This window comes from Ylistrum balloti, unplaced genomic scaffold (genome assembly GCF_031769215.1).
Source record: "Ylistrum balloti isolate Yb309-2 unplaced genomic scaffold, AGI_CSIRO_Ybal_v1 Utg369972, whole genome shotgun sequence".
Classification (NCBI taxonomy): Eukaryota; Metazoa; Mollusca; class Bivalvia; order Pectinida; family Pectinidae; genus Ylistrum; species Ylistrum balloti.
Genome location: NW_026782064.1, coordinates 1,629,352 through 1,654,915, shown reverse-complemented (window position 1 = coordinate 1,654,915; position 25,564 = coordinate 1,629,352). Strand labels below are relative to the sequence as shown.

At 33.2% G+C, this 25,564-nt stretch overlaps 3 protein-coding genes across 3 annotated transcripts; 2 read left to right on the top strand and 1 right to left on the bottom strand.

Moving 5' to 3' along the window:
* Nucleotides 1–928: 928 nt before the first annotated feature.
* On the top strand, nucleotides 929–4,198 carry LOC132547700 (uncharacterized). The gene is made up of 3 exons (XM_060211501.1): nucleotides 929–1,059; nucleotides 3,413–3,518; nucleotides 3,885–4,198. The coding sequence occupies exons 1-3, from the start codon at nucleotides 930–932 to the stop codon at nucleotides 4,090–4,092; spliced, it is 444 nt and encodes a 147-aa protein (XP_060067484.1). The 5' UTR covers nucleotide 929; the 3' UTR covers nucleotides 4,093–4,198.
* Nucleotides 4,199–5,342: 1,144 nt separating this feature from the next.
* LOC132547683 (protein MIX23-like) lies at nucleotides 5,343–12,230 on the bottom strand. Its single transcript, XM_060211475.1, has 5 exons — nucleotides 12,177–12,230; nucleotides 9,578–9,703; nucleotides 9,057–9,203; nucleotides 7,939–7,998; nucleotides 5,343–7,467 (listed from the first exon to the last, which is right to left on the bottom strand). The coding sequence occupies exons 1-5, from the start codon at nucleotides 12,228–12,230 to the stop codon at nucleotides 7,411–7,413; spliced, it is 444 nt and encodes a 147-aa protein (XP_060067458.1). The 3' UTR covers nucleotides 5,343–7,410.
* A 209-nt stretch (nucleotides 12,231–12,439) lies between these two features.
* On the top strand, nucleotides 12,440–25,344 carry LOC132547680 (importin subunit alpha-7-like). The gene is made up of 14 exons (XM_060211470.1): nucleotides 12,440–12,511; nucleotides 15,061–15,195; nucleotides 16,402–16,497; nucleotides 17,701–17,797; nucleotides 18,234–18,325; nucleotides 18,834–18,965; nucleotides 19,362–19,450; nucleotides 20,408–20,507; nucleotides 20,940–21,103; nucleotides 21,321–21,399; nucleotides 22,176–22,301; nucleotides 22,751–22,878; nucleotides 23,247–23,422; nucleotides 24,146–25,344. Exons 1-14 carry the CDS (start codon nucleotides 12,500–12,502, stop codon nucleotides 24,334–24,336), a joined length of 1,617 nt encoding a protein of 538 aa, XP_060067453.1. The 5' UTR covers nucleotides 12,440–12,499; the 3' UTR covers nucleotides 24,337–25,344.
* The last annotated feature ends 220 nt before the right edge of the window (nucleotides 25,345–25,564 follow it).

Below are 25,564 nucleotides of genomic sequence, written 5' to 3'. Positions count from 1 at the left end.
CTTTGCCTGAATCATCTTATCAAAATAAACGTGTGTGTGTGTATATATATAAAGGAAAATCCTCTTTAGACATGATGACACAACCTTTTCCGCGTGTACACTGTGTATGATAATTGAATTCGATGTTTCATATTTCGGACAGAAAGTGGTATACAATATAATTACAAAACATCATTTGATGTTTATGTTTTCACTAACAAAAAATGCCTTTTATTTTTATTTATAATTTCTACAATTAAGAACACCATCACAAGATTTTCACCTGGGGCCTAGAATGGCGGTTTCGATGACTTTACGGCTCAATGAACAAAAACGCAACACGGGTAACAGTATTTAGCTACCACCATCCTCGATACTCCGAGGTTACGGCCATTTTCGCTCACTTCACCCCTGGAACAGTTTGATCTTTTGATGTACATAAAAACGAAACTAGAGATCGCAGAAAGATCTATTGTAATGGCTTTGAAGTTTGGTGTCGCTCCTTTTCTTAGTCTTCAAAAAGAGCGTATCAGCCTGTGATTGGTCAGTTATTTCCTCCTGGAATCAAACAAATGTTCCTTCAAATTTTGCCATGACATGATCCAGGAGTGGAGCAGAGACGTGATATATACGTCTCTGGGTGGAGGGAGCGAAAATGACCTCAACCCCTGGAGTATTGAAATGAGCTACCACTGGACCTTGTTTCCAGTCCAGAAAATTGTCCACTTCAGTTTTCGAAATTAAATAGTTTTAAATCAGAAGTTAAATCAAGCTGCTTTGGTCTTTGTGTGTATGTAGATGTTGTTAGCTTTGTGTGCACAATCTGTGCTACAGTATACTATCAAGAGTGATGTTCATTACTTCAAAGAAGAAGAATCCGGATTTTCTCCTCTCCGGTACAATGAAAAGTGTTATAGTAGTTTTAAATCGGGTACAGTGGCAACATAAACATGGCTCAGAGACTGCTTCGCACGCAGTCCATTCTTGGGGTGAGAAGGATGCTGTATCGACAGCATCGATGTTCCAAACATTTTATTGAGCCCATTGTGACGAGAGAATTTCACATAACACCAACGCTAGGTATGGTTAGCTGAATTATTCAATATTACAGGAAGTAGGTCTTGAGAGAGGCCGAAAAATTCTGTCTTCATTAAAATTGTAGATGTTGATAACAGCCTAATAGAAGGGAATATTGACATTGAATTATCAATTAAGAGACATAAATTTCTGTCTAGTCTTGAGACCGCATGTTGAGTATTTTTCAATTATGAAAAGATAAAGTAAAAGAAAATTGGTAGCTTCAATTCAGCTTTCATAAAGCGTCCATTATTGGACTGAAGCTAAGCTAAGACAATGTTAAAATTTACACCGCTTACTGCAGTACTTCTATATATATGTATATATATGGCATAACTATTGAATACATTGGAAATTATGTGGGTCCTTCTTGCTTATCATAGTAATATATATAGGTATAAATATGTTGACCATAAATTTGTTTAGGAGGTAGTCGGACTATTTCGCTCTTCCATCTGGTATGTCCGTAAAACCACATACTTGAATTTAGTGTATATTTAAGTCAGTAATAAAACCACATACTTGAATTTAAACATATTTTAGTGAAAAATATATTTAAGTCAGTAATAAACTTAGCATTTAAGGCTGTTTCATGTAATAAATCAATTTCAAGCTTAGCATTTAGAAGTTTAACACAAAAGTAACACCTTTCATAGAAACATACTTGTCAAGGGCTACAAATGGCATAATTCAGTAGGTTGAATTACATCTCGGACTGGCATGGCCTTCAGAATTCAAAAACTGGAAGTTTACAAGTGGAACTAACTACCCAGTTGGGGAAAAACCCTGATGGTCTTAACATATATAAATCTGCCCCATATACATTGAAATGTATTAGAACTGTATATTTCATCAAGCCAAATAAATGTAGATTTCTGTCATATATAACAGATTTAAACCTCAGAGGTCACAATCTTTTACCAAATCTTAATATAGGTAGGGACTCTGAAGTAGATGAAACATTTCATTGCATGAGTCCTTTCAACTGCTTTCAATTTACATGTTATTTTATTTTCAAGGAAGAATGACCCTGGTAAAATGCTAGCCACAATATACCACTCTGTTGGAGAGAACTTCTCTTCAGCACCATCTGTTAAACATAAGACTAGTAAACCAGACATACATGGTTTGGATGCTAGCAGTGACTTTGAAATAAATAATGACATCTGTTAGATGGTGTCCATGTTAGGTCTCGGGAATAGGACTTAAGGTTACTTTGACAAACATATCACTGAAAGACCTGGAATCTCAAGGACCTCAGTTACAGCATCAATGATCGTGATATTGGGACTTGTATTACAAAATATGCCACATAATTTTCTTCCTTATATGTAATACCACAGTATAGCCCCTTTGTCTATTACTTTCCTTTTTTTTTTTTTTTTTATAATTTCTTCTTTTTTCAATTATTTTCAGTATATGTAATACATACACAAACTATCCGCACATTCACACGTAGGTGTAATAGAAATCATAAATAAGACAATTATGATATTCACTTGAAAATTATTATCATTCACACATATTGCTCATCATCATCATCATCATTACTTACATTTCAATCATACTGAGACGGGTGATAGTGCATGGAATGTTTCTTAAGATGGCTTCTTCTTGAAAACCAAGTACCAAGGGGTAATAGCCTTTTGTTTGGATTTTTATTGAAGTTTTTCACTTCCAGGCCATAGTATTGTTATATTTAGGTTGAAATCTGATTTCATATGGTCTCAGTTTTCTCTCCGCAGCAAGCTAAGGGGACAAGAATGTTTTTTTTTTTAACATCAAGTTTTAGTTATATGCACACATAATCATTTTGGTTGAATTCCTTACTTACTTAGTCTTTACTGAACTCAGGCCTTTAGGCCTCTATATTAAGATCTAAATCCTTCGTCTTAATTGTTAGTTTATATTGGTTTATATTTGAACCGGGTCCCTCAATTTTTTATCCAGCCTGTTCTCAAAAGTGCAGAGTGTTGGTGCCTGTACAATATCCCTTGGTAGAGAGTTCCATTCGTTTACAACCCTTTGAGAGAAGGAAAACTATCTGACATCCAATCTTGATCTTGCTTTCTCCAAGTTGTATGTGTGTTCCCTTGGCCTTTTGATTTGATTTCTGATGATCAAATTTGCTGATGCTTGATTTTCATAAAATCCTCTCACATTCGTAAAAACCTCGAACATATCCTCAAAAACCTTGATCATATCCCCACTAGTTCTTTAATTCACGTGATAAAAGACTAGGTCCTATATAAATGTTATACATGTATATCAACAACCTTGTATTTTTTAATTGTTTTAATTTGCAAAGTAGGTACTTCAGGACAATTTTGTACAGCTGTTTTCCTTTCATTTGAAGGTGTTTCATCAGGTTTTAGTCAGACATACGCAACACCAGAAATAAAACAGATGCTAGTCCGCATGAAGTTTTTCAAGAAAGTTGAGCATGTGCCAGATTTTGTTGGGTAAGTATTTAAACATATGGTTTGATATTCCAAACTTTTAAATTTGTAATTCAAGCATATACATATATTGAAATCACTCTGTGGGTCCATGCAGGTTCATCAGTCAAGGTTGAAGGTCAGATGTCACACTGGACTACTTTTGAAATAATGAGCTCATGTACAAGATAAATCATAAATGTCTCAAGTTTAATTCATATTCACACCTTATAATTACATCATGTTCTACACCTGATCAGATTTTGATGATTATCATTCACAGCTAAAGTCCAATGGTCACACATGACAAAATTTGAAATAAAAAGCTTGTGTACAAGATATCTCATAAACCCCTCAATAGATTGTATAGATGTATCATTATTATTTCAGGTCTGGACTTGTGTCCCTGGCACGTGACTATTTCCGTGTGAAGATGTCTATGACTATCATGAATGTACTGTTTTTCATCATTTATCTAATGTTTGTATGGGTCAGGATGCAAAAAGCAAAGAAAAACAAAGACACAATCAACTTGAGATATGAAGCTAACAGATCTAGGGAACTGAAAAAAAGTGAAATTTTGCGTCAAGATCATTAACAGAAAGCCAGTTAATTGTTAATTTGTGTGAGTGAATTGAAAATATGCAATGTGAAATATATATATTTTAATTATTGTTATTAAACTATGCTGTCTGCCACACAAATGCTTATTTCATGTTTTACAACACAAATGTAACCGAGGTCATAATTTGTTTCAATGCCTCCATTAGGGTCAAACCTGGGACCTTTGGTGTATGAGGCTTATGCTCAAACAATTTAGCCAAAGAGAAGTAATTTCTATCTGAGAAGTATACTCTTTATCACAGCAAGTATTTACCAGGGTGACACTCTTTGTAAAGAACTAGTCCTTTAGGTTTTCCTAAGGGTTAAAACAATTCTTGTGAAGTAAACATGATGAGTGTTTAATCAATAATTACTTCAAGTCTTCACATGGGTGCTGATATGACCAAGGTCATTATTTATTCCAAGGCCTCCTTCAAGGATAAAACTGGAGACCTCTTGTCTAGTCTAAAGCACAACTGATCAAGCCAAAGGGAATTTCTCTTTTGCCAGAGTGATGCAGACATTATTTCAATATTACTTTTGAGGCATGTATAGATTCCAGTGGTTGGGAGTTCTGAATATGTGGTGTATAAACAGTCTTAGTAAAGATAGTGGCTGTCTTTCATAAGGCTGAGATAAGTCATGTGATAGCTCTCTTTTTAGGTCATAGATCACCGAAAACAATTGTACAAGATGGGAGGGATGTTAGATGTGTTCATACAGATTTATAAGCAGAAAAAAACCCATAAAATTGAGTTATGATGGAAGAAAAAGTTACTAAGGCAGAAATATGTTTGAATTTGAGGAAAATAAATCAACATTGAAGTGCTGTAAATTCACACATACTTTTATCAAGTGTCTATTCTAAACTGTAGCGGCTTAGGATAAACTTACTCTATAAAGATTTGATGTCTGGTGCAACACCATTAGGTAGGTCAAGGTTACACGCCAGTGAGCTGAAAATGATGGGACAGAAACAATGTGTACAGATTTAGGCTAAGGTCTGGCAATGTGCTTATTATCAAAACATAGCTTTGAACAGCAATAAATATGTGTGGATTTATTACCAGGTATGATCTAACTGCTATATGACACATTCATTAAAGAAATGATTGCTCAAGTAGAAGATTACAGAGGACGGACCATATATAAAACGGATTCAAACAGCTTTCTTCCTGGTGAAGATTGGTTAACATTACAACAAAATAAAATCTTTGTTAGAAATCAATTTAATCAATACACTTGTAAATGAGCATACATTGTACATGTACATATACATAGTACATGTGTACAATAGGTATTTTTTCAGCAAACAAAATCACTAACAATTTAATCTAATCACCCTAATAAACGACAGAGGCCATTTGGCCTAAACAGTCACCTAATTAATTTTTCAACCTGAACTACAAAGAACAATATCTCTTTCTGTATTACATAAAATTGGTTTTGTCAAACTTCTCTGAGATCTTAGCTTGGTTGCATACAATTTTTTTATCAAAACCTGTTCATATTTATTCAAATCGTGTTCACATTGTTCAATCGCAATAAAATAGCTCTATTCATTACAATTAAAGAAGTCCCAGGCAGCACACCAAGTTTGATCAAAACCTGTTTATATTTACTCAAGTTATTGTGTTCACAAGGTTCAATGGTAATAAAACTGAAAAGGACCATAACTGTAAATTACCATTAAATCAGTCCCATGTTGAACTCATCTGAGATGCTTTTAATATCAGGCCACACACCTAGTTTTATCAAAATATGTTTATATAAATCAAGTAGTATATATTCACAAAAGAAAAAGTTGATGCATGACAATGGACAAAGAACAATCGCACTAGGTCAACATGACCTAATGATACAATCCATCAAATGTACTTCTAAAAATATTTAATGATTAATGCTGATTGGAATGCCATATTTCAGTATGTTATACATCGCCTAATCAAGATGGACTGTCTCTCCAAATGTGACATGCATACCTGAAACAATTACGAAGTTATGTTCGAGAAATAGAGACAGACAAATGCATACTTTCTAATAGGTGTGGTTGTAGTAGACAATACATTTATGACATACTGAAACTTCATTCTAGAGGTTTATAGATTGATTATACAATAAAATTCTGTTATAACTGCATTGCCATGCTTAGGACAAAAAGCAGTCATCTAAAGGGAGATTACTGCCTATCTTCTAAAAATTAAAACCTAAAATACCGCTCAGTTCTGTTTTAATGTCCTTCATAGATTATGAGGTTTAGTTTGAACCCTCTGTGCAGAGATTTGTGATTAGATCTGTAAATTTTGGTTTAGCTGACTTTTTTTCCAAGCAATTATTGTCCATAATCATCTGTGTTGCCTGCCTCACTTTTTCAGTTTTGATAGGAAATGCCAATATCAAAATGCATTAACAATTATAAAAACATTTCACCTCCAACTTCCTCTTAAGTATTTTTCAATACTTACATGCTATTATAAATTGCCAAAGCACAAATTGAGCTGAACATTAATCCAAAAAGGAAAATAAAAAACACTTGAACTGTCATTTCAATTGTTTTAATTAACTGTAAATAATCTTAAATCAAATCTGGATTGTGTTGAATGTGATGACCTTCCTGGTTTGTCGTGGTGAAATTCGTAATCTTTATCTTAACATTAATTGGATGTCCTTACCAAGATGTAATTTAATGTTTGGTTTGATTGCGAAACATTTACTGTTTATCAGGATATCAAGGATGGAAAACTGTTACATTATTCCTCTGTCAGTTCAAAGATTGGAGAACTGTAACATTATTCCTCTGTCGGTTCAAAGATTGGAGAACTGTTACATTATTCCTCTGTCGGTTCAAAGATTGGAGAACTGTTACATTATTCCTCTGTCAGTTCAAAGATTGGAGAACTGTTACATTATTCCTCTGTCAGTTCAAACAATGGAGAACTGTTACATTATTCCACTGTCAATTAAAAGGGTAAAATAAGCAATGTTTCCAATGGCAATGGAGAGGTATTTCTCTGCAAGTTGTCTGATCAGTTGATTAAAAAATTACCAAACATTATATGTATTAACATTTGTTATCAGTATTCATTGAACACTTATGAATTTGGTTGTTTGTCATCACTTCTTCACATTCATACACATCATCATTTATGGTACCATGCAAAGTAGAAATCCTCCAAGAGTTTTATCACATACTTAAACATTTACATCTTCTATTGTTCCCTTTACAGTGTGTCACTGTTCTATTTATCATTGTAATTTATCACTCGTCCAGCAAACAAAACACCTTACACGCAATGTCTTAGTATAATAATCCTCACAGTATAGGTTTATTTGGAAACTTGTATGCTGTTCCACATCGCTCGTAAAAAGCCTGAAATAGGAAAGAAGAAATTAATTAAATAGACTCATTAAAACTGTCTCGCAGTTATAAATTTCAAATTGATTAGGTGTTGAAGTCACTTTCTGGTTATCAGAGAGGAAGAAGTAAATAAGGGAATAGCATTACTCAGAATTACTAACCAGGTCACTCTGGTGGAATGTTTCTTTGTAATTTGTGTTTTTAATACAATGACCATCAAACCATTACTATGTTGCTGCTTCTAAACATTTTATTAATGAATTACTGACCAGAAGAGCAAATAAAAATAGACACAGGTTGGTATTAATCATTACCTACCAAAATAAATATATGATCAACTTGAAAAGTCAAACCATTATGTATCTCAAGACAGTTTCAACATTCAAGAGTTTAGGATTCATGATGACAAGATGTGCCAATTACAGTATGTAATATAAAAGTAATGTGTATGATATCAGCTGTTATTTGATAGTGATCACTTACTTTAAATGTTCTGTCATTCACAACTTCATCTACATAGAATTCTGATTTCATTAGCCGCAACTGAAAACAAAATTCACTATTTTAAGGGTATGCCATATTATAACTTCAACTTCAACTTTTAAGTCACATATTTTACCTCAATTAGTAGACAGTACCTACATACCAATTTTCATTCTAATTAATGTAATATAAAATTTAATCATTTATAGACATTATACCTTTCATTAGACAAACTATTGTCTGTGCCCTTTACATTTTCAGGGGATAACCACTTGGATTTTACCAAAAAGTCATGTTTAGTTTGCATAAAAACTGTCCACGTCAGTGGGAATTCAGATTTCTAGGTTCACTTTTATATGTTAAAGGTAGAAGTGGAAACTGACAATGTCTCTAGAACTAGATACAGATTATTAATGGAGACAGCAGTTCATCAAATCAATTTTGAAAAAATAACATATTCATCATGAACAAAAATGTTCATTTGTTTCAACCTAGTATAATTGGAAAAGAATGATATAATACGTACCAGCTTTACACCAATAAATGAGATATTTTAACTCTACCACCTAACATTCTTTATCCTAATACCTAATAATGACATATGACACATTTTCTTCTTCCCTGATACTGACATTCAAATTTCACCCGACAGATAGACAGGGACCATAATCCCAGTTTACCTCCCTAACTTCTATGTGGATGGTATAATAACAGTATCTCCATTCTTTATTTTCTTATTCATTTCTCTTTCAATGTAATTATTTGTTGTACTGGCAGTATGTAATAAGAGAAACTTTCACAAGAAATTTTAGAAAGATCCCCATTGTACTTTCTGACGATTAACGACACAATGTAACAATCTTAGGTTCAACATCCAAGATGGACATCTGAGGGCCATTTATCTCCTAAGTTCGTCTTAAATCCTGAAGAGGCACAACTAAGGAACTGGGGTACTTGACATATAAGTATGGGAGGTGCAGTGGGATAAAAAAATGCTTTTGTGTCCCTTATATGTTTACTTACATTAGATGTCTTACTATGGTAGCATTATTTGAAGCATTTTTCATTTCAATTTCAGAAGTATGGTGTTGACTTCCTCATAGTGTTGCTGTTTTTACCTTTGTTTGTGCTTTCCGTAGATCTTTTAATATCTCCATATTGTCCGCATCATTGTCTCTTTGCTTACTCAATTCTTTGACACTATTTGCTGCCTCTGTTACACATTTACGTATAGCCCGTTCTCTTATCTCATGCGATTGTATAATCTGTAACAAAAACAGTATATGCAATACTTCCTATTTAACCCCCCCTCCAACTCACTAAAGAAGCTATATACATGAAGGACAGTAGTAACATTGGTTGGTAGTCATGCTTTACATGCAATTTCTGACTGAACATTCAATTTTTTTCTTTGAAACATATCTCAAAGTGAAAGTTACATGATCAATACATGATAAACGAAAATGATTTACACAGAGACCCTTGGAAAGGTATCAAAAGCAATAAACTGACTAAAAAATCCATGTAGCAGTCAACCAAAATGCATGTGTCGCTTATGTATTTATATTTGTGATGATTAACTGATGTTGACTTGAGAGTTGATAACACTCACCCAGTGTAGTGAAGTGTTTTTTCTTACCTCATCATAAAGATTTTTACAAGTTTCAGACACATCTACTTTCTTTGAAAATAATTTGGTGGGTATTGCTGTGTTCAAAGCATGTATTATCCTATCATCAACAGTCCGCATGGTCTTCAGATGATCCTGCAAAACAAGGAAAGCATCAGTAGAAACATTCAACAACAACACAACATTTGTGTGTAGAAATAATTAACAACAATAACACCACAACATCTGTGTGTAGAAATAATCACCAACAATAACACCACAACATCTGTGTGTAGAAATAATTACCAACAATAACACCACAACATCTGTGTGTAGAAATAATCAACAACAATAACACCACAACATCTGTGTGTAGAAATAATTACCAACAATAACACCACAACATCTGTGTGTAGAAATGATTACCAACAATAACACCACAACATCTGTGTGTAGAAATATTCACCAACAATAACACCACAACATCTGTGTGTAGAAATATTCACCAACAATAACACCACAACATCTGTGTGTAGAAATAATTACCAACAATAACACCACAACATCTGTGTGTAGAAATAATCACCAACAATAACACCACAACATCTGTGTGTAGAAATAATTACCAACAATAACACCACAACATCTGTGTGTAGAAATAATCAACAAGAACACCACAACATCTGTGTGTAGAAATAATCACCAACAATAACACCACAACATCTGTGTGTAGAAATAATCACCAACAATAACACCACGTCTGTGTGTAGAAATAATCACCAACAATAACACCACAACATCTGTGTGTAGAAATAATCACCAACAATAACACCACAACATCTGTGTGTAGAAATATTCAACAACAATAACACCACAACATCTGTGTGTAGAAATAATCAACAAGAACACAACATCATCTGTGTGTAGAAATATTCAACAACACAACATCTGTGTGTAGAAATATTCAACAACAATAACACCACAACATCTGTGTGTAGAAATAATTACCAACAATAACACCACAACATCTGTGTGTAGAAATATTCAACAAAAAATTCACAACATCTGTGTTTAGAAATAATCAATAATAATTGCACAATAACATCAGGTTATTACCAGGTATGTTATATTCTGGTGAAAATATCTTATTTTAACATAAGTTAGTTATACAAGAGGCACATTTTGCTGTACTGAATCATTGCCAGTCAAAACTGATAATAATAATGAACTTCAATTAATCAATTTCTTAATTATTATTATATTTAGGGGAACACAAGGACTTGGCATTCACATAAAAAGTGTATAAATATTTCAGTCGCTATAACACCTTTATAACAACTATGGGTAGGGAAGTCCTGCTAAGTCCCTACGAAGGAAAAGTGTATGATACCAGAATTTGGACCCACAGTTGAATTTTACGACAATACTGTTTTGGATTTCTTAACAACCCAAGGATTTAGATAATACATTGTATAAGCAGGAACTATTCAACCTTGAATGAAAGTTCAGTGTAATTGATCTTGTGGACTCAAGAATAAGTCTGAAATATCTCAGTTCTTGAGACAAGGTGGCCAGTTTTGATTGACATTGAATTAAAATTGCAGTATGCCAAGTTTTAAAGAGGTGGACTGAAAACTGAGAGAAGAATTTTCTGGACAGGATTACTATGCTGAAGAAGTTTATGGGCATAACTCCTTAAAAATTTGTTGAATCAATGCATTGTTCACAAGAACACTATTTCATGTCATAGCTTTTGGTAATCAATTAGTAATTCAAATACAAGGTCATTCTAAAATTGTTTGAAAATACATGCAACTAAAAAGAGAGTCACCTATTTAACATGTCCCAATAGCAAATATGATAGTGTACATAGGAAATGTTCTCCAACTCTGTTAGAATGACAAATTATATCACTGAATTTGTTCTCCATTGATTTCAGTGCATAGCCAGTGACAGCATTGGTTATTGCGTCATGTCAAAATATGATGCTTTTTTTATTGCAAGAATTTGTGTGTTTCTTTTGCAAATTTTCCTGCATTTGAGTAACTAGATTATCATTCAAACAGTACCTATCCCTCCAATGCAGGACTATTACCCATATCAGAGGTGGTGCCCAACCTGCTAAAAAGCAGCACAAACCAAGACATATGTATATCAATGGAAGGCTTTTTTTAACTGCAACATTTCTCGGTGTTTATTACATAGGAACACCAATCATGTGCAGTTCTTGTTTGTCACGATGACCTATCAAAGGTCAGGACTCCAAATAACAGTTGTCGTTCTTGATGGTTACGAAAGATAATCAACGTTATAAATGTAACAAAATATACGCAAAATAATTATGTTTGTTTATCGTCGCTTGATTATTGGAATAACGCCCAGTTGAATACTAGGGTAACCCAAATTTTGACAGAATATCAAAAGTACCGATTCAAAGAGTCACCTCCAAATCTGAAAGTTATCGTTCTTGTTACCGGTTAGTGCTAACTCGTGGGAAACACGATTGTCATATTATTGATCTTAATTAATAAACTTCCATTTCATGTATAAAAACAGTTTGCTTCATATGACCATCAATAATAAAAAGAGACAATGTCGGACACTTATAAGTGTGAGTATCTCCGAATACCTGAAATTTCAGAAAATCGCTGCAGTCACATTCCTCGTTTATGGAGGCAGCCATGTTGTTGCAACTGTAATCACGGTAAATCTCTATATGACGTAAATATAAATTTTACGTTCGTTTTTGTATATTTATGCTTAAAGCTCTACATTTATTCTATTGAAAATGTATAGTTTCAATGATTTTATTATTGCGGGAAAGAAGTATTTTATTTTTCCGCGAAATAACATCTGACGGAAACGCATGCTCGCTTCGTCTTTTATTTGTGAATGTCGAAGTGAAAGAGAAGAAACTAGGAATCGGCACTGGGAACTGAATTCTACACATAAATGCCAATCGAAGTGAGTAATGAGATCGATGTTCGTTTAGAATATGAATTCAAGCAAACTTCATTCGACCACATTACAGACTGGCACGAAGAATTCTTTCAGACGTCGTACAAAATTACACCACGAAACAAGTGGTTTATCAGAGACAGTTACGATCGAACTATTTAGTGTCAAATTCGGAATGAATTTATAGTCACGGTTAACATTTTGTCATGTGTTTTGAATGGCTATATTCATATGGGGTCTAACCTTCCAAGAAGTGAGCCAACTCAAGGCAATTAACTGTCCTGTATACATGACCAGGTGAAATGTCGCATGGAGGTTCTTTCGATTCAAGAAGGGAAATAGAGAGAAAAAAATTACTTTATTACTATCAACTTTTTAGCTAAGAATTTAGGCAGTTTGATGAAAAGATGTTATTGATTGAATATAAACGTGAAATACATATGGTACAGTACTTACTAGCTCAGTTAAAGGGGTTTGTCTAGAGAAGAGTTATCTTTTCATTATAGGCCCAAATTACCAATGAGTATGGGCACAGGGGTTTGTCATGATGGATTGATTTCCAGTTGACTTTGATTTTTGGGTTAGTTCTGCCCATCTCCAAATCATTGAACATGGATATTTAACAAATTGATATTTCGACAAGCCTTTATGGTTTATTGCATAAATGATACTGTGGCCAATGCATGGACATCATTGTGTAACCATTTAGAAATGAACAAATATTAATCAGCACAGAAGCCTAAATGTGCTGATTTATTCTATTGCAAGGACTTAAGCAGTTACAGAGAATGGTCAGGGTCTATGAATTATTTGACAATATTCCAAGACCTTGTCGTATTCCATTTGATTTAAATTTCTGCTTCTTGATAAACTGTTTTTGTCTCTTTTAGAAAAAAATTAATAGCTGTTGTTTTTGTCTCTATCTCAATTGTATGGGCAAGCCTTCTGCTGTCACCATCTATAAAGTACACCCATATACTTCATTCATTGCAGAAGTGTCGTATCACAAGCAGGATTTTTGCCCTTCTACTGCTGTTTACAAAGTTATTGCCAGTTTTTTTTCATTTTGTACTGTCTCTGAGGTTTGTCCACAGTTACAAAACCAGTCATATTGGAAACAATAGCGATATAACACCTATTTAAGGCATTTTTATGCTTGGGACATTTTAAAGAAACAAAAACATAAGTTAATAGATCACTCGTCAGACTCACATTTGTATAGTAGTATGGATTGACTAGTTAATGGGAATAGTACTATGTATATATTACAGGAAAAAAGATCATGTACCACAAGATATATGTTTGTGTTCATCATTTTCAGTTGGCATTGAATATTCATCAAACAGTGGTATTTGGTGTAGGGTATAGTGCACGGGCAACATACAAAGAGCCTGACAGATTTATTGAAAAACAAAAAAAATAAAGAGAATGTCATCACTGTTAAAGACCAGATTTTCTGCTCCTAAACACAATGAATAGTACTAAACATTAGGTTGTCAAAATTAAAATAAGAATATTTTTACCTAGATTGAAATATGTAAGAACAACTATGCATGTCGTACTCTTTAGCTTCATTATTGTTCTTTTGTTTTGACAGAAATTTCAAATGAAAAGTTCAAAAAAATGTTACTGAATGGTCTAATTGTACATCAATATACTTATGGCCCCATAAAAATGAATTTTGAAATTTATGTATGATAGAACTCCTTACAAATCGATACAAGGGATATTCAGCACATGTTAGGATTCCATGAGATCCTTTTGAACAAAACTGTACAACATCATCTGATTATGTTCCTATGGATATTGTACATCTCAATTTACCATTTAAGTGAACATATGATATTTGAATTGTGGAAAGCTTTTATAGATCTAGCTAGATTGATTTACAAGCATTAGCACAACCCTGATTGCTTCATAATAGGTTTGCATTGTCATAAGGTGTAAATTATAAAATCAACAGAAAATCAGCCCAACGACATAAATAATTGGAACCCCAGCAGAAACCTTAGTGAACAGCATACACACTTGTGTATTTACTCAATACTCTGCATAAAATCTGTGATCCATTGATCTTTCAGTTCCAGATTCCCCATTGCACTATATTTAGACAGTTTGGCCAGGAGTTTTCAGACAGACTTTGTCTGTCCATCTTTTGATGTTCACAATAGTTTTATAAGTCATTAGAATGAATTCTTAAAAGGTAAAGAACAGCCAGAAATTTTGCAACTTGGACAGAATATCCCTTTACTGGTTTGAAATTTGAAACAGAGGAAATTTTCAGTTATGATTTCCAATCACAATCATCAATCACATTCATAAATGAGGAAAATTTTAGTGACAGTAACAGGTTATGACAATAAAGTATAAAATGTGTTATGGTGATTTGCAATGAATGATTGAATATTTGGTAAAGTTTACAGCTCTTGATTAGATAGCTCTCTCTCTCTCTATATATAGATAGATAAATAGGAATTGAAATTTTGAACCATTCTAAATTAATGCCATACTTGAAAGGAATTCTCTTACAATGGAATTTGAATTTTTCCTTCCAGATGTCTGCAGATTCATCTAGCCCTGCTAGCCATAGATTGAAGGCTTACAAAAACAAGGCATTGGATTCACAAGAGTTACGTAGAAGGCGGGAAGAGGAAGGCATTCAGATCAGGAAACAAAAGAGAGATCAACAAGTAGGATAACAAAAAAGAATCTTTTAGAATGATGATAGTTAATCTTATTGTTAGGTGGTTTTCATGTCAGTTTATTGTGTTTCTGAAGAAAATATGACTCTTGTACATTATGGTATGAATATAATATGGAAATGATATTACAGTAGGGAACAAAAGTCTTATTGTACTGTTAATTTCTTGAAATGAAAAGTTGAAAAAGTTGTATGTAGCGTAAAAAGGTTACCATATTCAATCCAATAAGCACCCAGGGCACTTAAAAAATACAATTAAGGTGGCGCTTAGAGACCATCTTAGATGTTAAAGAAACACATTCAGTGCTAAAAAATCTGCCTCCACCAGGAACTTTACGTCTCCTTTTTGAAGTGTTTTGTAAAGAGGTTTTCAATTCACTTTTTTTTGTCTCCAATTGCGAATTTGCTTCCTATCTATACCATACTGCTTTGATGCTTTGCTATTTCCCCATTCCTTGGCAAGCTCCACAACTTTTAACTTGAAAGAAATTTCATACGACTTGATTTGGCCCCCTTTGTGAGATTGTGATGTGTCTGTGGTCGCTATAATTTCAGTGTCAACCTCTATGTAACAAGGTGCACTCTGTCATTATGTGCTCGTCGATAAATTGTTTCAGAACATCTTAACATGATGACACAAAAGGGAATTTGTTTATGATAAAGATATAAAGTTCCATTCATACTTGCCTGTTTTAGCACAACTATTTTATTTGTCATTTGATATCTTAACTGCTTCATTTCTTTCTGTCAGATAATCTATCACACCTGAAAATATCATTTCTTAATCTTATCAGGCATAGTGGGAAAATTGTGGTATTAGTTACAGAGGACACTTGTCGACATTCCTCTGTTGCTGGTGGACTGGAGATAAACTTTTTATTAAAGTTTTTCTGGAGTACATCTCCTTATAAACCGACTTAAAACAATCCTTGGTCGTGACTAATATGTAAGTAAATCTAGACTTTTAGGTATATGAAGGGGGGAGGGGGTGCTTATAGGGACATAGGTGCTTATTGGATCGAATACAGTATTCAGTTTGAACAATCAAAATAACAGAAAATAAATCTGCACTAAATAGTCATTATAACTTAATATTTTTACATCCTTGAGTATGCAATTTAAGTTGTATGATTGAAAACCTAAAAGAATTTTGGGCTCAAATTATATGAGTTTTATTTTCTTTGTTATTGTTCAGTTATTCAAGCGTCGCAATGTTGCTATGCCTACTGGATCACCTGATGAAGTGGCAGGAGACTTTCAGGACAACTTTGTATCGTCTACCCCATACACGGTAAATTTTGAAATAGCTTCTTTAATTCCAATTATTTGCAGAGTGAAATTGGTGTATATACATATGTGAGAATTAAAAATTTTAGATGCATACTCTGTCTTACATGAATATTTCAATACTGTACTGATATTTAAACATAATGAGTTTCTATACATATTATGGTATGGTGTTGTTTGTCCGTCCATCATAAACTTTGAACTCTGATGACAGAACTTAGTTGACTTATCACCTTAACATGAGGTGCAGTTTGACAGGAATGCTACTGCCCCTTGTTGTTTTCATTATGTTTATCTTGTTTGGAGATGTCAGTTCTGCATTTTCAACCCATTTCTTTCAAACTTGGTAGACTCAATCACCATGAAATGAAGTTGTGTTTTCCTGAAAGATAGTTACACCATTCCATGTTGTTTTCATAATATTAATCTTATATGAAGTTAAACCCTTCCAGTTTGCAATCATACTCTTTCATACTTTATAGACTTAATAACTGTGGAAGGAATTGTTTTCTTTAACTCATTTTGATTCTACAATGTTTTTGTGGGTTTTTTTTATGAAAAAGTTATTGCCCCTTGTATTTTTCAGCATTTTAATCATGCACAGAGATCTCCTTCCTTAGTTTTTAACCAATTTCTTTGAATCTATGTTAATAACCAGTACTTGAAATTGTGTTTTTCTAAATGGCATTGTGATGTTAAAATTTTAGGTAGTGTTACATCCCCCTTGTTTTTTCCATTATCATATTTATTTTAATCTTGTCTGGTTAATGCCTGTCATCTCCTGTCTCAATTTTTAATCCATTTCCTGATACTTTGTAGGCTTTAAAATCATGACTTGAAGTTACGTTTGCATGAACTGCATTTTGATGCAACTAATATTTCAAAGGGTTACTGCCTTTTTTTCAGCATTTTGATTTTGTTATCTCTTCAAATGTTAGTATTATATTATATGTATCAATAATAATAATAATAAGTCGTGAATATTTCTAGCTATCTGTGGATTACATTTGCCCTAGTATGGTGTAGCTATTAACCATTTAGTCATCAGTCTTTATTCATGCTTGAATGTTAAGGTAGTATGTCACAAGCTAGCCTATCACAAATGTTTTGCATTGAAATATGTTGTATGTCATTTGTAATTAAGATGTTATTTCATCGTTCTTCAGCAGATTCAACAGTGAGATAATATATCTTAATTTTATTCTAGGGTGGAATAACCCAAGAAATGGTACAGGTTTTATACAGTGACAATTTACAAGAACAAGAAGTTGCAACTCAAAAATTCAGAAAACTCCTTTCAAGAGGTAATACACAATAGGTGGTTTAATGTGTAGGACTGAGGTCTGACAATGTTGTAATCTTCCATGACTGTTAAAATCTATGTCCGATTGTTTGGCACATTGTTAAAACTTTATATTATCTAAAGAAATCTAATGCATTATAGAGTGGCATGGTTAACACAACTGCTTTGAAAACTAGGCACTGTCCATTGATCTTACCTCATTTTATCACAGCCACAGCTCTAAAACTGTCAAAGACTACTATACCAGAATTTGTCCACTTGTCAGATAGGGTAATCTAATAGTGCCTTCTGCTATGGAGGAACCCTCACTGATGACTTGAGCCAGAAAATTTCCCTTTGATGGATTGAAATTCATATGTCAGTTGTAAATGGAGAAAAATATATATACCAGAGGAAATAGTTTTGCTCAAGTATTTGAAAGTTTCCTTTTGTTTCAGAACCAAATCCCCCAATAGATGAAGTTATACAGACAGGGATTGTACCAAAGTTTGTAGAATTCTTACAGAAAGATGGAAATTGCACTCTGCAAGTAAGTCATGCTTTTGTAAATCATTAAGGTTGTTTCACACTCAGCTGATTTTTATTTCCTGTATAAACCATGTTTTTGTAGTAACCACATGATATGATACAAAATGACCTCTAGCAATTTTATAGTTTGCAGTTGTGAATATCTTAATTACTATCATGGTTGATAGCTCTGAAAGAAAATTCTTAACATCAAAATCAGCAAATGAATTGAGGAGAAATAAAAAAAAAAAATTCTTGTACAAAGAGGCAGCACAACAAATGTTGCACAAAGACCCATAGTAAACTTTAGATGCTGGTCCTGAACATACATTCTCTTCAATAGACTTTCATAGATGTTTTACTGACCACTACACTTTCTGTCATCATAGTAATTGTGCCTTATGTAATCTTACCTGGTTTGTGATATCTTGCTAGCTTAATAAATGTTTTACATTATTAATGTACAATATTTGTTCCTCATCATATGTTAAAATGCCAGATTTTGATATATATACTTTTTTGTTTGACAGTTTGAGGCTGCATGGGCTTTAACAAATATTGCCTCTGGTACATCCATACAGACCCGAATTGTTATTGAAGCTGGTGCTGTTCCTATATTTATCAGACTTCTAGCCTCAGAAATAGAGGATGTGCAAGAACAGGTAATTTTCCCTGCATAACGAAGGCCTGGGTTATTTTTGTTTTGGAAAATGTGTTCAGTTCAATTATATTGTATACTAAGATTGTGTTAGGAGTCAATAAATCAGGACTTTCATGTGATGCTTATTACTGTACTTCAAATTACGTGCTAGACCAAAAACACTCTCAAGAAGCCACAAGACCTCGATAAAAAAAAAAGCAAAAATGTTTTTTTCAAAAAGTTTTTATATATTCGGATATATTATTAACAACTAAGTTTGCTTTAAACTTCAAATAATTCTTTTCTAGATATATGAGTCAGGTTGCTTTTCCTTATTAAACGGACAACTGGAAAGAAAGGTACTGTCACAATGTGAATGTGTATGAACTTAATCAAACAAGAATGTTTGCATTTGTAGGCTGTGTGGGCTCTTGGAAATATTGCTGGTGACAGTCCAGAGTGTCGAGATTATGTTTTGGGTGAAGGAATACTCGTCCCACTTTTACAGTAAGTTACTTTTATCTATTACTGGGATGAATTGTTTTATCAAAGATATTTGAAGGATATATATTTTTACTTTACTGAAATGTGATGTTTGATGTATTCTCGGATATAATCATTCATCCTCAGCAGTTTCTCTTGTTTGTTAATTAGTTTTACAAGATTGATAGATATTTTGAAATTTCTTACTTCTATCTTATTGTGGTTGGGAGTTCTAACATTGCTATTTAATGTCAAGACTGATCAGCAGAATGCATTGCTGGCTGTGAGGCAATTTGAGACTGGAAAATCCACATGGCAAACTGATGCCAGAAATGTATAATGTGTATTCACAAAACTCATTTACTACTTGGGAGTTAACATATCACATGATTAAAAGTTACAAACAGTTCAATTCATGAAGTGGAAGTCACCTAGATCCTGAGGATGTCTTGTTTATTTACTTCCTGAAGTTTATGCATCAGTTTGTCCATTTGTCCATCGGTCAGAATCTTGTCTGGATCAAAACACAAAAACTATAAAAGGTGTCAATATGAAACTTCATAGGTAGATGGATCTTGATGAAAAATGCAGTGTACAAGAACCATAACTCTCTTCGTATTATTTAGGAATTATTACCATTTGTTATTTTTCCTTTTTAATTTTTGTCCCATTCGTGAAAGATAACTCATCTCCAACAGGCATTGTTTTATTTTATTAACTTTTAATTTTGCAAATTTACCCAAAGAAAAGTTCATATGTATATGAATTGAGACATCATTATTATTGCTTCAATTAAATCATAATTAGGTTTTGCTGATGATGTGTGGGGAATTAACACGACCTGTAACAACCTGTAGTATATTTATGAAGGGATTGGTAATGTCCAATCTTGTATTGTCTTTGTAACACCTTATGGTATTTACGGGGGTATTTTCATTGGCTGATTTCCCATGCTTGTAAAACTGCTTTGTTCTTATTTAGGTTACTAAGCAAGAAAACAAGTTTATCGATGACAAGAAATGCAGTTTGGTGTTTGTCCAATTTATGTAGAGGGAAAAATCCACCACCTGATTTCAGCAAGGTTAGTTTTAGAATTGCATTTTTCAAACAACAGACGTTGACATGTATCAAAGCTCAGATGTGTTTTCTTAATTTGTTCCCATGAGAAAAAGTAGTTAACGTGCAGTAATTTGATTAAGCATACAGAAAAACAGTAAAGGTTAAAATGCATGTAGAGGGATAATTTGTTCTTTTGTACCATGCACCTCAGTGGAAAATTTGTGGAACCTGTCATTTTTGCATAGCTCATGTAACTTTATGATAGTAAACTGTTCTTATTAAATGTTATATGGACAATATTTATAACGTAACGTTTAACCAGACCTACACTTAAGTGGTCTTTGGCGTTATATTAGCCAAATATCATTGTATGATTGCTGTGAATCTAAAATCTTTCAGTTATTTGAGTTTCATTAAAACTAACTTAAAACACTTTTGGTTGCTTGTATTCTAGGTGTTGCCATCCCTGCCAGTATTAGCAAAGCTCCTCTTCCACACAGACAAAGACGTCCTCTCAGATGCCTGCTGGGCACTCTCCTACCTGTCCGATGGTCCAAATGAGAAAATACAAGCTGTGATAGATTCTGGTGTATGTCGGAGACTGGTAGAACTCCTCATGTAAGGGAATTATTAGCGATGAATTTCCAGATAAATGACATTTAATTAATGTGAAAAGATTACAATTTCAGTATTGTAAACACTTGAATGGAGACAAAGAATTTTTCTTGTAAGTTTCTGAAAATAGTGGAAGGTCAAAATATTTCGAAGTAAAGATACACTTTCAATGCTGCATATCTATATTGCCATTATTGACATGTTTATTTGATGTTACCAGGCACAATCATCAGAGTGTGGTGTCTGCTGCCCTACGTGTGGTAGGAAACATAGTGACGGGTGATGACTATCAAACACAGGTATGCTGTTGGGAAAATCTAGCAATATTACATTACTGTTCTAAGAACCATATCCTTAAAGCGCGGATTCCACACCGTTATCAAAAATATAAAATGAAACCATAGTTGTTACAGATTATACATATTTCAGAATATCACATATGTTGTGAATCATATATGTCTCATGGTATCTAAATCTGAAATAATTGTGTTAATGTTGAACCTAAGGAAGGGAGGTAAGTCTGGTAGTCAAAGTTACCTAAGTGTATTGGACCAGAACATGAAACGAACAGCTTTCTGAATATGACATAATGTTTAATAATGATTCAGAAATATTCATTTGATTTTAAATTATCTATTAAAAACTTAATACACCCAGTTAGAGTTATTTCTCTGTAAAGAAATATGTTTTGACGTGTGGAAATGAAATTAATATTAAACAACGTGTTTCATGTTTACACAAGTGATGTTACTCTAGTAATATTAAGGAGTTTCTATTTATAACAGAAAGAGAAGCTGTGGAGGATTAATATCTGTAATCATTTATTTTTTCAAATTATTTTAGATTCTGCTTTTAGTGAAATACTAACTCGTATGTAACTTTCGCCTGCTATCTGGCAGACTTCTCCAGCACTACTGGAAATGGGCTTAATTTAAGCAGACAGGCTATAAAACATAACTGTATTGTATTCTGTTACCTTAATACCCTTTTACTGAATATATTTTGCTTATATTTTGATATTTTTGTGGGAAAATGTTGGCTGTCATGATGATTGATTTGTTGTTTATATTTGCAGGTGATTTTGAGCTGTTCAGCGCTGCCATGTCTTTTACATCTTCTCAGTAGTTCCAAAGAATCAATACGCAAAGAAGCCTGTTGGACAATATCAAATATTACAGCAGGAAACAGAGTACAAATACAGGTAAGTAATTTTCACTTGGTAAAGTTTTCAGAATAAACACTGATGTAAATTCATGCACAAAATTCTAATTTGTATCCAATAACTGTTCATTTCTCACATAGTTTCATACTAAATTATATATGACTTGACTCATGTATGAATGAACTAAAGTTGAAAATTTAGATACAAATATTAATTCAAATTGCTGTCTCAGAGCTAAGAAGACATTGATTTGGAGGGGGCTTATCAACATAAAAGCAAATCTGAAGTGATATTTTAATGTTCAGTGACCTGCTTTGAAGATCCTCAAAACTGCTGTCAAATTAGTTGAATACAGTTATATCTCCTTAAAATGTCAAAATAATTGTATATTAAGAACCTTAAAAACAATTGAGTTTTATATAGACACCATGTATCTCTTGTTTCTGTTTTATTCTAGTATAATTCTATACTGATGTGTTCTTTTACAGTGTGTTATAGATTCAAATATATTCCCAGTACTAATAGATATATTAGGAAAAGCAGATTTTAAAACGAGGAAGGAAGCGGCTTGGGCCATAACAAATGCAACATCTGGTGGTTCCCCTGAACAGATCAGGTAATATTTAGGTGGCCATAGATATAACTGCAGCTAAAACATTTTGTGAAAATTAGGACATTTTTAATTTCCCCAGATCAAAAGATCCAAAGTCTAAACTGCAGATGAAATATTTTGTGAAAATTAGGATATTAAGTCTAGCTCACATCGACAAATGAACCATTTATAAAATTTTAGTAGGAAAAGAAGAAGTTATGTCAACATTAACTTTGCATTCTTGTGTAATGTAAAAAAAATGTTTTGGTTTATAGCCTAGTAAGAGAGTTGCATGTGATAGGTTTACTTTAGAAAGGTTCCATTTGTTATGATATTGATAGGCAGGTTTTAGGGTTTTGTGTTTGTATATTATGAGGTATTTTTTCTTGCAGGTTTCTGGTGGATCAAGGCTGCATAAGCCCACTATGTGATCTTTTGACTGTGATGGATGCAAAGATTGTACAAGTGGCCTTAAATGGCCTGGAAAATATCCTGAAGCTGGGAGAACAGGACGCAAAACTACACAATGGCACAAACCCATACGCTGTTATGATCGAGGAATGCTATGGTAAATGAAGAAATGTTGATATTATTTAACATTCCATTAATAAACCTAGAAATATGACCATGTTTCTTACGCTATTGGCTACTCCAGATATTTAAAAAAGGGCGCGAGGGGTTGTATGGGCTGGGGGAAAAAACCAACACTGATACAACTACCAGAAGGAATTATAAATTTGTATAAAAGGTCCATTGTCAATCCTTTATTGTGGATCACTAAGATTTTATGACAGTTTCTCTTTGCCAAGGATGGCTTGCTTGTATGCCAATGTCTCTCTTGGGTTTTGTTATCAATATTACTGGCAGTATCCTAATAGGAACACAATGTTGACCCTGTATGTACTGTGAATCAATTGATGGTGATACTGTTTCACTTAATCTCCATAATTCTATAATGCTGTCTTGTATAGGGACAGATTTTGATGCAAAGAATGACTAGGAAAATAAGATGAATGAGCTCATGTGTTTAAGGGCTCTTAAGGTCAAGATCATCATATTACTGTCCAAACATTTTCAGAGAGGGACATTCCTATCCATATAGGGTGGGGAAGTGGGGGGGGGGGATGTAGTGTTACCCATGTCGGTGCTGTCTACTAAAGTATCATGTAAAAATGGTCAACAGATGAATGAAATTAACTTGGTATACTATATTTCTTGGCAAAGTGTCTTTTAGAAAAAGTATGAAATTGTTCATGTAAGTATTGTGATTTAAATATTTCTTCCATTTCAGGTTTAGACAAAATAGAGTTTCTACAAAGTCATCAAAACAGAGAAATATATCAAAAAGCATTTGACATGATAGAAAGATATTTTGGGACTGAAGAGGAAGACAAAACAGTAGCACCCCAAATTGATGAGAATTCTCAGCAATTTCAATTCAACCCTTCAGAAAATGTTGCCGTGGATGGATTTCAGTTCTAAATTGGCTTTAGAATGTTATTCCTTGGACATCAGAAGGAGAAAATCTGTGCAATTGCAGTTCAGTTCTGCTATGGAGTTAAAATCATGTGTTTTTCACTTGAAAACTACAGAAGCTGAAGACACATACAAAGGTTTTGATTAAAGTTTGCTACAGATTTAATGTCAGTTTTACTGAGGACAAAGTGATGAACAAGGATACATCTATCTTTGTATCAACATACTGTTTATCTGTTTATACGACACAGATGTTACAATATTGGTTGGAAAGGTTCTCGTGGCAGTATCTTTTCAACAGGTAGGCTAATAAGAGGAGATAAACAGTATATCAACCGTTAAAATGCAATTCAAATTCATTCAGTCTGTTCAGTTATTATTATGAGTGGATGTTGAATACTGAACACTCTTGAACGCTGGATGGTTTAGAAGTGTAACCTGATCTTATGTTCATAGTTATAAGTAGTTAGCATTCCCTAATACTAACCTGTTTCCCTCACTTTCATTCATTTCAGTTCTTATTGTCAAATATAATTTGTCTCTGTAAGTGCTGTAGTGTTATAGGTAAAAACAAATCAGCAGATATCTTAAAGATGTTGAGCTTTGTTCTGTTGAAAAGAGTTTTTAGTAATGTTGACAGTTACCCATTTATAAATGTTAATGTTCAGTGCTTGGTTTGGGAAAGGGGCACTGTCATTAACAAATGCTGATGATAGAATTGATTAGTAAATATAAATGGACAGGTACTTGATACTTCATACTCTACTATCAATCAATTCTGATAAAAGTCTTTGTCCACCATTAACGATGTGATGTAGGAAGGACTTTTAAATAGGGCGAATACTATTAAATGAAGAACTAGTTTTGTAATTAAAATACCAGAATATTTCATATAAAATCTATGAGTTTCCATTGTATAATAATCTTAGAATGAATTATTTCTGGCATTAGTGTTTTCACTATTAATATCAGTTTGGAAATAATGTGAGTTTTATGTAAATATTAACTGCTCATGAGTCAGAATTTGCATTCAAAATTTTGTTGTGCATTAAATATGCATAATCTAAGTAATGAATCAAAACTATGACTTCTATAAATATTTCTTAACACACTTCTGAAGTTTGTCTGCTTGTGGGAAAAATGGTAGCCGTGTTAAGTTTATCGCATACATAAACTGGTATGATGTATGTTTAATTTAAGAAAAGAGGGAAAAGAAAAAACTAAAAATGAAAGC

Bases quoted from the DNA above. Each gene is read 5' to 3' on its own strand.
- LOC132547683 (XM_060211475.1), bottom strand. From the start codon at position 12,230: ATGGCTGCCTCCATAAACGAGGAATGTGACTGCAGCGATTTTCTGAAA. The intron at 9,204-9,577 runs GTAAGAAAAAAC...TTTTTGTTACAG, and splicing joins GTAAAAATCTTTATGATGAG to ATTATACAATCGCATGAGAT. The intron at 7,999-9,056 runs GTAAAAACAGCA...TTTTGTTTTCAG, and splicing joins TACGGAAAGCACAAACAAAG to TTGCGGCTAATGAAATCAGA.
- LOC132547700 (XM_060211501.1), top strand. From the start codon at position 930: ATGGCTCAGAGACTGCTTCGCACGCAGTCCATTCTTGGGGTGAGAAGG. The intron at 1,060-3,412 runs GTATGGTTAGCT...TTTCATTTGAAG, and splicing joins TCACATAACACCAACGCTAG to GTGTTTCATCAGGTTTTAGT. The intron at 3,519-3,884 runs GTAAGTATTTAA...TTATTATTTCAG, and splicing joins CATGTGCCAGATTTTGTTGG to GTCTGGACTTGTGTCCCTGG.
- LOC132547680 (XM_060211470.1), top strand. The intron at 17,798-18,233 runs GTAATACACAAT...CTTTTGTTTCAG, and splicing joins CAGAAAACTCCTTTCAAGAG to AACCAAATCCCCCAATAGAT. The intron at 18,326-18,833 runs GTAAGTCATGCT...TTTGTTTGACAG, and splicing joins ATGGAAATTGCACTCTGCAA to TTTGAGGCTGCATGGGCTTT.